The 18,212-nt window shown below is 39.1% G+C and overlaps 1 protein-coding gene across 2 annotated transcripts; it reads right to left on the bottom strand.

The window, feature by feature from the left end:
• Nucleotides 1-1,628: 1,628 nt before the first annotated feature.
• bmf1 (BCL2 modifying factor 1) lies at nt 1,629-14,087 on the bottom strand. Of its 2 annotated transcripts, none has more exons than XM_015035654.1 (4): nt 13,907-14,087; nt 11,628-11,825; nt 10,838-11,001; nt 1,629-4,796 (listed from the first exon to the last, which is right to left on the bottom strand). In XM_015035654.1, exons 2-4 carry the CDS (start codon nt 11,797-11,799, stop codon nt 4,680-4,682), a joined length of 453 nt encoding a protein of 150 aa, XP_014891140.1. In that variant the 5' UTR covers nt 11,800-11,825; nt 13,907-14,087; the 3' UTR covers nt 1,629-4,679. The 2 variants fall into 2 exon arrangements, with proteins under 2 accessions (XP_014891140.1, XP_014891139.1); XM_015035653.1 differs by having other exon boundaries at nt 10,838-11,031; nt 13,907-14,085.
• Between the last annotated feature and the right edge of the window lie 4,125 nt (nt 14,088-18,212).

Raw genomic sequence — 18,212 nt, 5'->3', positions numbered from 1 at the left:
GCACTTAGTTGCGTTGATCTGTCCTCCAATTCTAAAACAAAACACAATGAAGTTAATGTTTGTAATGTGTCGAAAATGGAAAAATCTCTAGCGGAGTAAATATTTTTGAAAGGAACTGTATGTTACCTTCATCACCGCAGCAAAAACTTAACTCAGTTTGATAACTTCCATAATATTTTATTGAAAAAAGTACCAATAAACAACAAGAAATCCAGAAAAAAAAAACATTTGTAGAGCAAAACTCTGTATATACAGCATATTGCACTACATAGCAAATTGTCTTTACTTCCATATGAATATTAACAACCAGAAAAAATACATATAAACACAAGATAAAAAGAGTGCACAGTAGAGTCTCGAAAACACACAGTCAATGTTTACAAAAATGCTACATTTTCGCTGGGTCTCATTTCTTGGTATACAGAGAGTGTGTGATAATCAAGACTTCATTGAAATTGAGCAGTTAAAGGCATATTCCAGGGGGTTTTTTTTTTAGAAATAAATGGTCAGCTATCTGTTCTGTAAAGAAGGGCAAACATTTTATAGCAACGAGCCGGTCAATCAAACAGTATAAAACATTATAGGGTTTGATTGAGTTAAGTCAGTCAAACCGTATAATGTTTGGCCTAAGTTCATTACGCTATAGTAAGATGTGCAAGGAATGTTCAGAGTTCATTTTCATTAAAAACAAATGATTTCGATCTCATTGACTTTAAAATGATCTTGCTTGTATTAAAAAAGTCTTGCAAGAATGAACTGTCCTTAGAAAAAAAAGACACTTTTTCTTAAGAAAATACAATTTTAAAAGTTAAGAAAGACCTCAAAGAATAAATGTTATGGTACAAAACAGGCTAAATCTTCGTCCAAAAACACAAATTTCAATATAAAAGTAAAAGTGGAAAACAAAATTCAAGACACTGATGGTTTCCAAACAGTACCTGTCCAAGTCTTGGACCTCAGCAATCACAAAATGCTGTGAGCACAATTTAGGAAACGTCCACTTAAAAAAATATAAGGACACCATGGTGGCTTGTTTCCCTTTTCAATAAATCAACAGGCTATCAAACCTGAACCTTCTTGTCCAAATAATGCACAGAGATACAGCTGACACATGGCCAGATTAGCCTATGAGAACAATCCAGAGTTTATACTATACATTAAAATACTTCTGGGATTTACAGAAACAAAGTACTTTCCAGTGCATACTGATTACAACACAATGATTGGGATTAAGGAACAAACATTCTGTGGTTTGTGTAAATAGAAAACCTTTTCATTTCTATGCTTTCTCAATATCCTGGGTGTCATTAGCAATGGGCACAATGTATGATGACTAATTACACAAGAGATAAGTTGAACTGCATTGGAACTACTGCATTTCTGGTCCCAAAAAAAAAAAAAAAAATCATAAACATTTTAAACAAATTGAAAATTTTGAGTTTACTTCACCAATAACCATATTCATTTTTTTAAGTGTCACACATTCATACGGGCTTGAAAGGTGGTTTGCAGTTTTTCTCTTCATATTGGCAACAACATACAACACATATCTATTAACTTCTGTTCTGGCTGTGAGTGAAAAGTAGAAGACAATGTGCACTCTGTTCCATGACAAACTCAGAGCGCTGTTTTTTTACAGGCTGTGAGAAATGAGTGATACAATAAAATCCCCCCCCCCCAAAAAAAAAAAATCAGGCACAATTATTCTTAAGCTGAACCATTTATGAGTCCAAGATCAAAGCAGAAAGAGGAAGATGTGATTGCACACACAAGTGTATACAGTAGAAATTGGTAAAAAAAAAATAAAAATAAAAAAATAAATTAAAAAGGAAGAAAAAATAAATTACAAATTAAATGAGCCACTGAAAAAAAAACAAAAAAAACATGCCATGCAGGAGCAGCATGAGGAGGAAGTCAAGAGGTGCTACAGGGACTGGCTCAGTGTTCAGGATCTGCAGGAAACTATTACCACAACCACACTTAGTGCACCTCTCTCTCCTCTGACTGCAAACTCAGGAGCCCCTGTCACCACCACCGCCAGCATGCCAGCCCAGACTCCTCAAACTGTACCTATGTGTGTGTGTGTGTGTGTGTGTGTGTGTGTGTGTGTGTGCACACGATGGAAGACAGAATACAGTAAATCTAAATAAAATGAAAATACAGAAGACTTGAAAATACCTCAAGAGGTTCTCTAACATAAATAAATGGGTGACAACACTCCTTTTCTCTGAAACATGTAACAGATTCTCAAGGTTACCAGTAGCCCAAAAAGTCTGTCCCTGAGACATCTTAAAGAGAAAATGAGACAGTAATTATGCAGTGATCAACTTGATACATTGTAAGGAGCAAGTAATTATAGACCCCTGATATGTATTGCTCCTCGGGTCCAAAAGATTCAGCATGAAAATAATAATAAAAAAAACCCAAAAAAACATAATAAACAATATCTTTAACAGTGTCTTTATATGTATTCATATTTCAACAGTAATTACAGCCTTTTTCACTTTTGTTTCTTTTCAGAGACAGTTTGTCTGGTGAGCCAGTGGTGGTTATGTGTGTACCCACGTCCCAAATCTAAATCTGAGTACCACAGACAATGTAAGATCACCCAACAGAATATCAAATGATGTGAAACCGCACAAGGGTATCCTGAGAGGAGGAGATTCTGTTTCACAGACTGTTTATGCCATATTAGCTTGCTGTTCAAAGCTGGTCTTCTGCGCAAAAGTTGCTCTCGCTCAACTGAAATCCTGAAACAGTTGTGAGTGAAACATCCAGAACTGATGCTAAATGCACATTGTGCTCAGTCAGTCGGGACTCAATACTGATCATTTGTCTTGGCCATATAAGTGAATACATCTGAAATGTGGTGGCAAAGAAACAAGACGGGACTGAAAAACCTTCATACGAGAAAGAGGTTAGCTCGGAAACAATCTGAACTCTTAAACGGGTGGAAGTCTAGTGCAAAAACAGTGGATCCACAGCTCCACTTAAAGGGCATGGAGGTCTGAAAACAATCACATAAAAAGAACACATGAAATGAAGGGAAAATCCTAGGAATAAGGCTATGCTAAAAAAAAACTGTATATTTGGTGAAATGAAACTTAAAAAAGTAAACTTTTAAACAGTGTGACAGTGTGCTTGATTCATTTGCTCTAATTTAGTGCATGGTGCAAGACCTTAATAGTTTTTTATATACATGTAAAAGTCAACACCCTATGATTTTAATGTAAATATCTACTCAGTGTGCTACATCTCAGACATCCCTTCGCTGTTAGTACAGCTACAAGATATAACATTTCTATTAACCAGACAGATGAGTGTCTATTCATTAACTTTCATGTCAAATGGCAGTTGTTTTATTTGGGCGATCCTGCTCTTCGTCCAGAGAGGGCAAGGCCTGGCGGGCATCATCAGTACCCGTTATGTCAATTGTAACCCAAACAAGTTTTCAGTTGTGTAACTAAATATCCAGTCAATGGGAAACCTTTTTTTTTTTTAAAGTAACCTTTCACGATTCTGAGAAGTTTTTCAGAATAACGTTCATCACAGAAATTGGGACAAGCATATAGAAGGAAGGACATTTATGCAAAACCTGCTAGTGATAATGATATGTGACCGACTTTTCATAGATAAGTGATGCTATCAGAAAATACAACAGTAATTAATGTTGCTACAAGCAAAATCAAAACAAGATCCTAAAATATGTAAATGATTAAATGCATGTTAAGTATCCACTACTGAACTGTATTTAAGGCTAATTTATCTTGTCAGTTCTTTAGTCATAAAAGTGGAGTCATCTGTATAATGTCTGACATTTATCTAAAGTCTTTTTTGATGTTTATCAGGTCTGCTGGCACCAACCAGGCCCGTTTAACCAGGTAGTGTTGTTCAGAACAGCAAATTTCACCTCTTATATGGTTGAAAAAGTCTCAAATGTTTGACATGTAGCGCACAACTAAACTTTGATAACAATTCACAGTGTGCCAACTTTTTTATGTACAGAATGTTTACCTTATTCCTGAAATCCTACAAGATATGACGGGTTAAAATTGACACCAAAGCACAGAAAATAAAGAGAAAAATACATAGAAAAGATAAATAGATAAATGTTCCATAGAGGTGAGGTGCAAAATGCTTTGTTCTGGGAAGTGGCCTCTTTGGAAGTGAGTAAATTAACTTGACTGGTCTCCTGGGGGACTTCAGAAAAGAAACCGTCACACCACATTACATTTCATTTCCTTAACCATCTCATCTTGCTCGTCAAAAAAAACACTCAACTCTCCTTCTGGCAGAAGACACTGACTAAGGCATTCCCAAGGTCTGTGGAGGTCAGGTCTTTTAAGAAGGACACATATTGAAGTGCACAGAAAAAACCCCAAAACAAACCAAAAAAAAAAAAAAAATCGAACAATGTACTGTACAAGACGACTACATGACATGTAGGCCTAAATATAAACATTGTCCTTTAGATGAATCCCGGAGCATCATGGCATCTTCTTTTAAAGAAAAAAAACACACGCCCTTGTATAAAATTTGGTTGTCGCCGTCCCGCGGTGACCATTTTCCCTCCTTTCTTTCCTCCCTCAAACAGACCCGTGTTAGATTGGACAGTGCCTTCAGGAGTCCAGTTCGTCACAACAGAGATGAAGACAAAGGATATAAGAGGAAGTTCCCCCTCACCTCCGTCCTGCTCCACCTCCTCCAGCAATAAACCCCCTATGAAACAGGAGGCTGAGAAGAGCTGCAGTCATGCGCCACCACAGCGGCCCCTGATTCCTTTGGTTTTGTTGGTACTGAAAAAAAATCAAAGAGAAATGAAGCATTTAGCCGTTAGTGCAGTCGACAAACTCCAAAAGCAACACAAAGAAAAAGTAATGATTTGGTCTTTACTACTGTGTTTAGTTTACATTTGGCTGTGAAATGATGCAATTGACAGGAGGCACAGTGAAGTAGGTCAACTAGGAAGACAGAACCAGACACTGGAACAGCGATGATATTTCCACAACAGTCTGCTTCTGTCCCCAACAGCATTTATTACTTGAGCCTTTATTTCTGTGCTGGGTCCACACAAAGTCAGGCTTCCTAATAAACATTCCAAGCAATAAACACATTCATCATACAGTCACAGTTTTTTTTTTCTTTTTTTTTCTAATCTGTCTGCTTGAGACCAGCAGCCAGCAACCAAAAACGAGACTCTTAGGTCTGCAAGCCAATTGGATTGTGTACGATTAGGGGGGGATAATGCTATCTCGCTCATTGAGAACCTGAGATAAGATAATTGTACCAAATGGGATTAGGGGGCTCCTGATGAGGGCCAGAGAGTCTCTGAAAAAAAAAAAAATGCATCTACATGACAGCTACAGTAGTCCAACAGCTCACCTGCTGATGAAAGACAGACTCTTTTATGGCTGATAATGATGAGACTATTTTCAGTCTGTAGTAGTCCAATTAATAAAGCTAAATTTACTTTAGCTAATAAGGCTTAAACTATGACTAATTTTATGTGACAGGCCAACACTGTGTAGTGCATATTGTGAAGTGGAGGGTAAGTTATATATGTTTTTAAATAAGTCTGAAAAGACTGGCATGCATGTCTATTCAGCCCCTTTGAGTAAACATTATTTTACAAAATTCTTTCACTCTAAATGCAAGTCTAAGTCTTTTTTTAAGGTGTTATTGGCTCTAGTGGCCTTTATTTGATAGTGAATTGACAGAAAGGTGGGTAATGAGAGAAGGAGGAAGACATGCAGCAAGGGTCACCAGGCCAGGAATTGAACCTGCAACAGCTGCGCCAAGGACTAAGGCCCCCATATGTGCGTTGTGCTTAACCCCTGCACCACCACGGCACCCCGCAAGTCTAAGTCTTTTGAGATATGCCTCAACCAGCTTTGCACATCTGGAGATTGAAACATTATCCTGAAGATGGCATGCCCTGCAGTTCCTTCTGGGCATTTCTAATTCACAAGTGAAGTCAATACATTGCAAGGCTGTTGTTTTTAGAATAAAGTCATCGGGGAGGATTGATAGGAGATGTCATACCACATCAATGCTAGCATAAATTCTACACCAGAAGTTTCCCCATGCTACTCTATTGAAAACAATGGTGGACAAACTTAGTTTAGCGATCTTATTGCATATGTTTCTAATTTAAAAGAGAAAACTTGCCTTCTTACTATTCTGCAGCTGTCTGGTCACACACAGCCTAAGTCACAACTACAATTAACTGGTGGAGTCACTTTCACCACATCCATCCTTTTACAAAACCACTGATGCACCTTAATCGCTGTTAAAGTGTTTTGTGAAAGGGGGTATTTTCCTCCTCTTCTTTTATGCAATGTTTCAAGTCCAGGCCGACTGGACTGGATGGAGAAACAATGATCAGAGCACCTTCTTCCAAATTTTGGCATTTTCTCCTAAATTAGTTTTGGTGAACTGCAAATGAAACTTCCTATGCAGTTTGTTTTTCACAATGGGGTCTGGAGTGAGCAATTAATAGTTGTTAGGTGACTTTTCCACCTGGCATATGAACCTCTGCAGCTCCTCCAGAGTTACCATGGACCTCTTGGTTGCCTCTCTGATGAATGTTTTTCTTCCTGGGCCTGCTTATTGTTTTCCCATTTTCTTAAATTTTGATTAATACACTGAATAGGTCTCGGTGAGATGCTCAAAGATTACAAAGCTGTTTTATAACAAAAAGTTGTGCTTTAAACTTGACCTAGCTGTTATGTTCCTTGGTCTTTATGATGATATTTGTTCACTAGTGTTCACTAACAAACCTCTCAGGCTTTCTGAGAACAACTTTATTAATACTGTGATTAATTGCACACCAGCAATTAATCACAAAATCTATTAACTAATTAGGAAACCGCTGACAGTAGTTGGTAGAACTGGATGTTATGTAGGAGTATTAGAGCAAGAAAATGTGGTTACTTATACACATACCTAATCTTCACATTTTCACGCACAATTTTCTTTACACTTGCACAAAAGCTAAGATCGCAATAAAAACCATTTCAGTTCGAGGTTGTAACGAGACAAAATGTGGACATGTTTGTGCATGATTGCTTTTGGAAAGCACTCATCATGATGTCCAGACCTTGAAACAGTTGAAAGACAGGAGCTGCCACTGTGATAAGACTGTTGGGTTTTTTCATTCTCTTATCAATCTGTGGTGAACATTGCATGGTGTTGCGTAAGCTTTACCATGTTCCAGCTAGCATGAGAGAATCTAGCTTTTCCACTCCCCTACTCTTACTTGTGCTCCAAAGGAAAAAAAAAAATAGAATAATGAAAATGGTACAAAACTATGACAACAGCTCTTGGGAAGGTCTCTGTTACACATTGTATCTAAATCTTGCCTGGGGATATTATGATAGTGTAATAAAAGTAACAGAGTGGATTATCTCATCACAAGCTAAAAGCTTAAAGTTGAAAAAAACAAGAGATAGATCTTCAGACTTTATATTTAAAGCTTAATTATATGACTATACTGGTAAATTAGATTTATTTGGTTGGCAAATATTGAGTATTTGTTAGCAAATGCTGCGATGCCAATGTGTCATGTTTGGAATTTATCACGTTCCGCTCTAAACTGCAAGAAGAGCAATTAATCTTTCATCTCAAAAACAAAATGTTCGTGATCTTTTGCACTCACTTCTACCAAGTTAAGTAGCATGCACACAAATAAACAGAGAAAGAGAGTAAGAGTGAAACAAGAGGTGTGCACCAGCCTGTCACAGCGTACTCATGAGTCACGCCAGTAACTGCCAAAAGGCATCTGCCTCTAAATTTAGCTGGCTGATGGAGCGCAAGAGTCTAGCCAGATTCTCTGTGTCGTCACTCTGACACTACCCTGATGTGCTTTATCAGTTTCCAGAGCAGGCTGTCCGTCAGGCCAGCTGCTCAGAAGCACCGTCTTATCACTTGAGTAAACAAACCGGCCTCCACAGCATGAAACTCTGGATTAGTCGTATCAGTAATGAGAAAGAGCCCAAAGTAAAATGCAAACATGCAACAAAGGTTAGTAGAAAAGAAAAAAAATCTTTACAGATTAATAATAAGATACTAGAACTTGTTTTTATGTTAATCAAACCCTTTCCCTCTTTTCTACAAGTGCTGAAAGGAGAGAGTGCAGAGATAAAGCCACAAACACAACACACATGCACACACAGACACATGCACAGACACAGAAGATATTCAAGCCTGCTTTCAACACCTCCTGTCCAAAGCACCGAGAGTCGTCTCTTAAAAAAACATGGGGATGAAACCTAACTCTGCTCCTTGCCCTGTGCAGGCTGGAGCCGTCTTCCTGCCATTGTGACTGTCATTACTGCCATGTCTCAAATGGCAGACTAGCTAATGTCAGCCATCCTCGGGGGACCTCAGCGTCCCCTCCAGCCCTCTGTGACTGAGGAGCAATTTATCTGTCAACATCCACCAGCACTCCTGCGCTGCCTAATCCCTCGTTTCGCCTGGGGCAAGGAGCTCCCATGGAGAACACTTGCAGCCACACTGCTAAGAAAACCCATCAATGTGATGGCAGTCAGAAGCACTTGAATTGCTCCAAGACAAGTGTCTGCACTGAATAATTGCTTAATAAGTTGGCTGTGGTCCAGAGCAACAGGGCAGAGATGAGATAAAAGTTGTTTGTACAATGGGACCTGAAACATTTATTTAACTTCCCAGAACCTCCTTTCACCCTAGTTGTCAGTTGTGTGTTTCTACTGTGAGTTTCAAAACCAGGCTGTTAAGTGAGCAGGTCACTCCTACTGCAGGAGGAGAGCTGAAAAATGTATCAAATTGTAATTTCCAAAGTTATTTTACAATGTGCACCACTGAAATCGGAAAGGGCTGTTTGGATGCAATATTTGGAAAATAATATCTTAAGCGGCAAGAATTCAAACTCTTATTGGCAATAACCAGGCTGGCAAATAATCAGTTTCAGAAACTCCACCTTTAGTTCAAGGTCAATCCCTGCAGTGGAAACAATAGGAGTTAAATAAAACAACAAAAACAACAACAACAACAACAACAACAACAACAACACAAAATACAACCCTGGTTCCTTGAAAAGTTTCCTACTGCTGAAACGCATCTAAGCACCAACCCCTGTTACTCAGTGGAAGTTTTTGTCCCGGTTCTCACAGAGAAAAAGTGAGAAGAGAGGGATGGCAAACAGCAGAAAAACAAGCATGGGTGTAGCCATGCATGCCGTGTGCATACACACACACACACAATACAAAGAGCTGCACAAGCAGTGCCAAAAATAGACACTGCAGAGGCACACACATCTAAGACTGTACATCATTTGTGTTTCAGCCTCAAAAACATGCCTCTGTAACAACATAGAAATAAACATAAGTGAAAGATGGTTATAATCTATTTTGCAAAATTCAGACTTTTCTTTTCAGACTTCAGTTAACTCAGTCATCATGGCAGAAGCACACAAAATATTCTCACATTAAGTCATTAGTATCACAATATGTGCATGCAGGATGTGACTGCACAAGGTTCGTTCTCACTCTGACTCTTTTGTTTGCTACAACAGTAAGAAGGGGCAAAAGCCACTTCCTCATCCCCTGACACAGTCCAGCCTAAGTTGTGCGTCAGTACATCCCCAGCCACAATTGCGCTTAACAGTAAACCTACCGTCTGACTGTCTGGTTCTCTGTGTGTGTTCTCCAGTGCACATGAGTCATGCTTTGCAGAGGTAGCATAAATAACCTCCACTTGATAAGCTCATGAGAAAATATCTCACACTTCATTTTGTGAGGTTAAAAATTGGAGGTTTTAGACAGGCAGGACAGAGAGGAGCCCTTTTTTTTCCAAAAGAGCTGAAGATGGCTGTTATCTGCGTATTTTGTGGTTTAATTTCCAAACATCCACCCCGGTCCCTTTTATGCATCATTATGGATTTAGCCTCTTATTCATACTGTGTTTAATTTTTGTTTTCAGCTTGTTGCTGAGTACAGGGGTGACTGAAGACTCCCCGGAACCACAGCTGTTCCCCTCTGGGCTCATGTGTTGAGCTTTGGGTTACAACATGTTTACCTACTTCTGAAACTTCTGCTTTTTTATGCCCAGTCTAAAATGTGTTTATGTTTAATTGCATATGCATGTAACTTCTGTCAAATACATCTTGCATTTGACAGAAGTTACATGCATAGTGTTCAGGTATGAAGATTTAATACACCCCATGTAGAAGCAGCACACAAACTTTGTGGACAGGGTGTATTGTTTGAGTCAGGGATCCTTATGCCACTTGCCTCTACAGCACACTGGGGAAACAGGGGAAACAGGGGAAAGGAGAGAGAAATAAACAGGAAGAGGAGGCAGGGTAAGGGACTGGTGTCGGTGGGCTATGTGGGGGAAGGGCCGTCCTGGGATATGTGGGCTGAGGGAACAAGAGGCACAGGGCAGAAGTTGTGCCTGAACACAGCCTCTCCAAAACAAACACGGGGCAAACACAATAAACATGAGCATACTTTTGACCCTACATGCAACTCTGTCAGGTTACATGATTAGGTGATCTTGCAAGATTAGATTCAAAAATTTTAAAATTACTTTTGGTGGTGTTACTAATGTGTGGACTTTGGATTATGATGAGACACCTTAATGCATAACAAGCGATAATGTACTGTTGGATTCAATTTTACCGCCTGTATCCATGAATATGGCATGCATTTTTCTCTTTTTTGTGTTATAATTCCTTGGAAAAGACAACTGGAAGCAACCTTTGGATTACTTTCACCCCTTCAGTTTCTGTGTTTTAACCATGATGGTGTAAAATGCAAATTAAAGTGACTCTTAGTGATGGTGCATCATTCCCTCTCACCTGTTGTAAGTGTTCCCGGTGAAACTGGTCGCCTATCAGCTGAAGCTTCTGCCCGATGCAGGCCTCCAAGCTGAGTGCAGCCGGCTGGTGCAGGGGTAACTGCTCCATCCTGTTCTGCTCCTCTTGTTGCCTCGCGTCAAAATCCCCGACAAGTTCAAAATGCGCTGGGAAGTGCAATCGAAAACCTGCGTTACCTGTTGAGTGTCAAGGCCAAACTTATTATCTTGTAAACAGCCACATGGTCACTGAAGCAATCCAAATGCAGCAATGACTCACGCCAGACTTCCTTTAGGAAAAGAAACAAAGGTTTGCATAGCACTGATCAGTGTCATTTAGCCTGAACACTTTTTTTTTCTTTTTTTCTTTTTTTTCTCTCTCAGGGGATGAGCTACGCTTTTATTACACATAATAGTTTTATAAGTTACTCACATGTCAGGGTCAGTCAGTTGTTATGGAGCTACTTTGCAATGACTGCTGTATATGATGCCTGTATAACTTTGCTATCATTGATAATCAGTGGTATAAACAGTACAGGTGAACATCTCTGCCACTTCTCTTCAGTCATATTGGCGCCTTTTCAACAGCAAAGCAGCTGGGTAGACCATAAAAGCTGGTGTAATGACGACTATCAGGCGCCAAGGGGTGAGATCAGTGCAGCAACACGGTTAGGCATTTCTCACAGTGAGCTGCACGTGATGATTTTGTGCTTCAGTTTTATAACACCGGTTCTCACACACAAGGCGCTGTTCCCCTTTTTTTTATTTTAAAATACAGCATGTCACCAACTTACCGTAGAATAGTCGTCTGGGCTCCTCCGCAACACCACAGGGCAGCATGCCGTTGTGTAGCACCTGGCCAGGACCGGGCGTCTGCGTGCCCCGGTCTTCACACTTTATCTCCCTGAAGGGCGTGCGCCAGCAGTTGGGATCTGGCTCAAACACATCATCCTCCTCATCCTCCATACGGGGGGCACTATCAGAGGAGCAGCCTTGAATAGAGAAGCCATGGTTTAGCGGTGGGTGATATGGACTTTAAGTTTTGTCACGACACTTTGTAATACTATTGTGATAACAATAAAAGGGACAATAAGAACTATTTATTACTACTTTTTTGGTTAGTTTAGGCTGTGATTGCATGACGCACCAATCAACAGTATTGTTATTAAAAAACATCGTCATTTGTAATACACTTCTTTAGGGCATCAGTCATGTAAAAACATGTGACTTGAGTCACACAACTGCACACTGCATTTAATCAGTGATTCATCAATAATTAAAGATCATTAATTGGAATTTACTGTGAAATTGATGAGTCATAATCCTTATTATAAGAAATTTATAATAGTTAGATGGATAGATAGATAGATAGATAGATAGATAGATAGATAGATAGATAGATAGATAGATAGATAGATAGATAGATATTTTTGAGGCTGATCTTAGATCAGACTATGCTGCCATTGGATCTATTATTAAAAATAACCTGCTAACCTATTTTCTTAAGTATACTAGACAAAAACTGAGCCACAAAGGAGTTGGCATCATTTGTGGCTCAGGATTAAATTCAACAAATGACTGTGTTCAACTGCAACCACAGTTCACTGCGGTTATCCATTCAGTTGAGGCATGGTTACACAAAATAGAGTTTGGCGGTCTTTTTCACTCACTTTTGCCGGGCTTCTTAATTAACTGCCCTGTAAATAATTTTGCTAAGATTCAGCATTTTTGCACCATTATATCAAAGTGACATTTCAGCATGCAGCAACAAACTCTCACTAGAAGAAATTAAGCCAATTTTACCACAAGAGTGTGGAAAGAGTCTCAAAGAAAACTTGGCAACCTCTCCAAAGGCAATGATATGCTGCAAGTCAACCCTGAACCTTAAAGTGGGTCAAAGAGTTATCAAAATATGTCTCAAATTCAAGCCGCCTCTCGAGCAAAACCCAAATCCACAATCAAGTTGTAATACAGGGTTATGATACTACCACAATTCCAAATTAGGGTCCAAAGCAAAAACGTAATGACAGTCCTTGAGGAAAATCCTGAGCCACTTTCCCTGACCTGGTCTCCACAAGAAGGAGGGGGTTTGATTTCTTCAGCACAAGCAGAAAGTCCTGCCTGTCTGCTTTATGAGCACAGCTTAATGCTTTGTTTTGACAAACACAGGGTAAGAACAGTCTACAAGGGCTTTGTAAAAGAAAAAAAATATTAAAAAACACTTCCAGATGAATTCTATTGTTTTGCTTTGCTCCACTGCCCAGGCAGAGATCCGTGTGTTTCTGTCAAGCAGTGGCTCCCCCTGCTGCAGACACTATAAGTGGAGGCTGGCTGGTGGTCGTAAGCAGTGAGGCAGCTCTGTTATTGCCACAGTTTTTATACAACACAACCTCACTTCTCCCCACTTCAACTTTATGTAATACTGCACATAAGACCTCAGGAGGCACATAATGTGAAAGGAAAAAAAAAAAAAGTTTGTAGTAACACAAACAATTTTTAAAACTTCAAATTGCTTATTTAACTATACATACCGTTGAGATTATAAAAAGTGTTAACCGCAATCTGAAAATTATCGTTTGGTGTCAAAGCGGAAGTTAACTGATATGAGGGAGTTTCAATAACCCTTATTATTGAAAAAAAAAAGAACTCATAAATGATAAAATAATGTGTGAAAATGCATTTTAAACATATCAAGCGGGAGAAGAATCGCATCGATGTTAGGCATATAAAGTGGAACATGTGCCATTTCGCGTTTACAGATGTTTAATATTGCGTCACTTTAAGAGTGCTGAAGCTTTCTGCGGCGCAGAGCTCATTCACCGGCCGGGACATGTGTGTGAAAGCCGGGAGAAGTCCGTTTAATTTAACTCCACTAAAACAATGACAGTCTGCGTTATCTAAAGTTCTGCTCTTAACGGAGACGTACCGAAATCCCATAACATGCTTCATGTTTCAAGACAAATTAGTTTCTGTTATTTTAACAACGACGGCGGATTGTTTGTTTGCGTCTCTCTCAGGGTGATCAGCTGGCGGAAAGCGTTATGCAGTTTAGACTTGTTTTTCATGTACTCACCGCAAAGCCAGGCTTCGTTTTAATAACTATCTCACCGGCACACAGAGGGGGCTTGGGGAAAAAAAAAAAAAGCGAAGGAGAGTTCAATATCCTGCCAAGATTAAGCGAGTTTAATCCGTTTCACTTCCACGGCTACTTCCATTCTGCGAGAAAGAACTGCTACAAGTCCATTTGACGTCAGTTTTAATCTGGGTCCGCCAGCGGGGTGTGCACGCGGGGTTTTCGGCCAATGGTTGCATTTGTTTATATCCCGCCCTCTCTGTCGTGTATTCAGACACGTGGATGGGAAATTCCCCCGAGCACAAGACGGCTTTCACGCTACTACTGAAATCATGTGGTTAGAGAACCTTGTCGAGCTGCTGTCATCTGGAGGGTGTATTTACACACGCGTAGCGTATGTAGCCCTGCTTTACACTGACAGATGCGAACGTAACGTGGATGCATTGCCCTCAGAACAGTGCAAAAGTTTAAACCACTTTGCTTCCAAGTAATGAAGCTTTGTTAGAGTGATCTTAACATTAATGTCACTTACAACAAAAGTGGAATGACTCAATACTTCAAAATAAAGGTTTCTGCAACACTTTATTTGAAAGGGTGTGCATAAGACTGACATGATACTTTCATAAATATGACATAACACCTGCCAGGAACATCATTGGGTCTTCATGAATGTTTATGACTTATCATGAAGTGTCATTTGGTAAATAATGCCACTTTAAATACAAAGTTGCATTAGAACTTGCATTAAAAGTTCATTAAAAGTGTCAACTGCATTTTTTTTCATAAAAAATAACATTTTAATGCAAAGTTGCATTGAAATTTGCATTAAATGTTCACAAAAGGTGTCAACTTTGCATTAAGTGTCATTATTTACTGAATGATACTTCATGACAACAATCATAAAAATTCATGAAAACTCATGCTCATGACAGATGTTATGTTTATGACAGTGTCATGTAAGTCTTATACACACCCCTTGAAATAAATTGTTACCAACATTTCATTGTGTCCTAACATGAAAGGTAAATCCCTTGCAAAATTATTTAAACCCCATTTTCACATTTTTCAGCTTACGAGCACAAACCTCGGTGTGAATATGTTGATAATTTGTGTGATATACCAATAGAGAGTAAATGAAAAGAACAAAAATCAATTTTCCAATTGTTTTCCAGAGAAAGATCTGAAAAGTGTGGTGTTCATTTCCATTTAGACCCATTTACTATACCTCTAAATAATATTCAGTGTGTGTGTGTGTGTGTGTGTGTGTGTGTGTGTGTGCGTGTGTGTGTGTGTGTTAATGTAATCTATTTTTAGTATAATCACAGCTCTTCTGTGTTGTTAGTATTTAGGGGTCTTCAGTCTGGCCCATCCTTTCTGCAGGACCTTCTACATACCTACACACCAGAACCTCAAGGTCAAATAACGTTATTTCTGTTTCGAGATCTAAATTAATAAGCAGAGGTGACAATGCAATTGCAGTGGCTACCTCTATTCCACAAATATCCACAACTTCTGAGTAGAAATCTGTTTGCAAGATAATGTGTAGTTGTGCACAAATCCAGGTTTGAGGTTTTGAATTTATGAAACATAATGAAAGCAATGTTTCATTGTCACATTAATTTTTAATGTAATACAATGAAGTTACTTCAGTGAAGTATGTGGTGTAACATGGCACTCTGTTCATCATCCTTTCTGTTTGTTGCTGGTGAAAATGACCTAAATTAATATGGGACAGACCTAGATCTAGATCAATATAACTAGGCACCTGCAGTAGAACTCATATCTGTCACAGGTTTGTGACACAGATATAGCTGATATAAATTACAGTTTCAGTTATAAGTATGTTGAGGTTTTATAACAACCAATCCAGAAAAGTTGACTGGATCCCAAAAACACTAAAACAAACATTTAATGTATTGCATTACAACAATACATTACTGGCAGGGTAAATGCTGAGGTTCTGTTTTTGTGAATGTCATTAAAACCCATGACAGGTAAATGAAGGGTTTGTCATCTTGCTGACAGAAGGCTCTGCAGAGAAATGCAAACCTCTATTGTCTACATTTGTCATTAAGCAAATTGTTTATTTTTGCAGACCGGTCACAACAACAGCAACATTCATCTACAGCGTCTGCTCAAGAAATAAAGTTTCAACTTGCACATAAATAAACAAATCACTTATTGGAAAACAACAAATTTATTTTCTAACTTTTAAATCACAATAATGTATGACAGTCAGAGAACAGGTAATCTGTTCGTGTTTCCTCTGCTTGCACACACTCAGATGTTCTTTGTCCACACTGATGAGACAGGTTATTTAGTGCTAAATGAGGAACCTGTTTGATATTATGCAATAGTTTCAAAGTTAAGGCTCATTTGTGGATAAAACCAGCATACAATGAGAAACATTTTTGTGTAAGTTAAACTTTACAAACAGTATTTACTAACAGTTTCTTAAAGTTCACGCTGCAGTGAGCCAAATGTGAGTTATAGCCCTTCCTGGCTTGATTAAAGCAGACATGTTGTTATGGAGTGCATATGTTGGTAACCTTCCCCTCTGTCAGTGCTGGAGTACTGATCAATAAACCCCAGAACAGCTGGAGCAGAGGCCATCGACTCTCTGCATTCTCACACATCAACCCTGCTCCCCTACTGTGCTTTCCTCTCTCCGTGTGGTTCAGCAGCGAGATCATGTCCCACCATTCAGCTGTGTGACAAGTCACAGCTCCCTGCCCCCCTACTCTTTCACCAGTTAATTAGATGGACAGCTAACTTTGGGCTTTGTCCCACCTGCAGCCTCTTTAAAGACATGGGTATGCACAGTGATAGAAAGACTGGTATTCTATAAATTTAAGGTCGTTCTATAGGACAATCTTGACAAAAGACCAGAGACTAGAGGACAGCTTCAATTTTCATCAAGACAACAACTTTAAACATGTAGCCACAGCTACAATGGGATTTAGATGAAATGGCCCAGTCAAAGTCAAGACCAAAATCTCAATCAGAATCTATGACAGTTCTAGAAAATGGACTTTCTCCATACAGTCCGATAGAGCTTTTATTTCACAAAGAAGGTTGGGCATTTTCAGTATTCATCTCCAGATGCACAGTTGAAGGTTTTAGGACAGATACATACCCTAAAATCTTCAACTGCCTTAAATGAGAGGTGGTTCTGCAAAGTGTTGACACAGGGGGTTGACTACAAATGCCGGCAACAGATTTAAAGATTTTTATTTGTAAAACAAAGAGAGAAAATCATTTGTCATGTCTCCTCCACTTCCAATATATAGGGTTAGGTCTACAAAAGCTCCATAAAATTCCCTCATGGTTAAGTTGAAATGTGACAAATTTTAAAAACGGTTAAGTAGAAGATATATTCAACACGGAGTTAAAATATATTATATATATTATAGGAAAAAAAATGGGTGGAATCATTTTCTCTCTCTAATGCTTGAAACTATAACCACTGATGTGTGTTTGCTCTGTGTGATCAACTGGTCATAAACAAATTCCCAAAGATGCCTGAGAGCCCCAGGAGAGGCAGGCAGACATCGGTTAATGTTACATCAGAAAGCTGTTGCAGCAGACTGATACATGCACACCCCACACAGAAGCGAGCATTCACATACACACCCGACTGCAAATCACATGCCCTACTTGCTCTGTAACCTCAAAAGCCAAATCCTCCCCTTTGATATCTCCTGCTCAATACAGTTGCTCACGTCACACACAGATCTCCTTCTACTACACACATACTGTCTGAACACCGGAGCATTCTCTGTGTGTAAACCCTGCCTGGAAACTGGAAAGGAGGGATTTCATTTGCTCCAACTGGACCTGTTCCATGGCAACTGTGTCCTTATAGCTAAACAGTTAGTGGAGCCTGCATGGCTGGAATCGTACTGGAGCACCGTCATGTTGACTAAAGGAGGATTACTTTAAGAATTTCTCATTTCTGTCCGTAACAAGAGTTTAATTCTGAACATTTTCAAATACGTTAAGCAATTTTTAGTCTTTCTACTTTCTTTGAGTTAACAGACAAAACAGTGTTTCTAATTTAATATACTGATTCCGTGAAGCATTAGCCATCTTTACCCATTCATCAGTTGTTTTCTTAAGCCATATTTGAAAATAAATATGATCTTCGTCTAGTGTGTGTCCTCTAATTGGTTAGATGAGAACACATTGAATAATGTAGCATTTGTGAGGTGACGGTGAGGGGTGATTTTATGCCTCTTTTAGGTATTGCGGAGGAGGGGCTAGTTATGAAGCAATGACATTTGATCTGGCTCTCGTAACTGAGAGT

The sequence above is a fragment of the Poecilia latipinna genome, unplaced genomic scaffold (assembly GCF_001443285.1).
Source record: "Poecilia latipinna isolate Pla-1442-1.1 unplaced genomic scaffold, P_latipinna-1.0 Scaffold343, whole genome shotgun sequence".
In the NCBI taxonomy this organism is placed as follows: Eukaryota; Metazoa; Chordata; class Actinopteri; order Cyprinodontiformes; family Poeciliidae; genus Poecilia; species Poecilia latipinna.
This window is presented reverse-complemented; position numbering and strand designations above follow the sequence as displayed.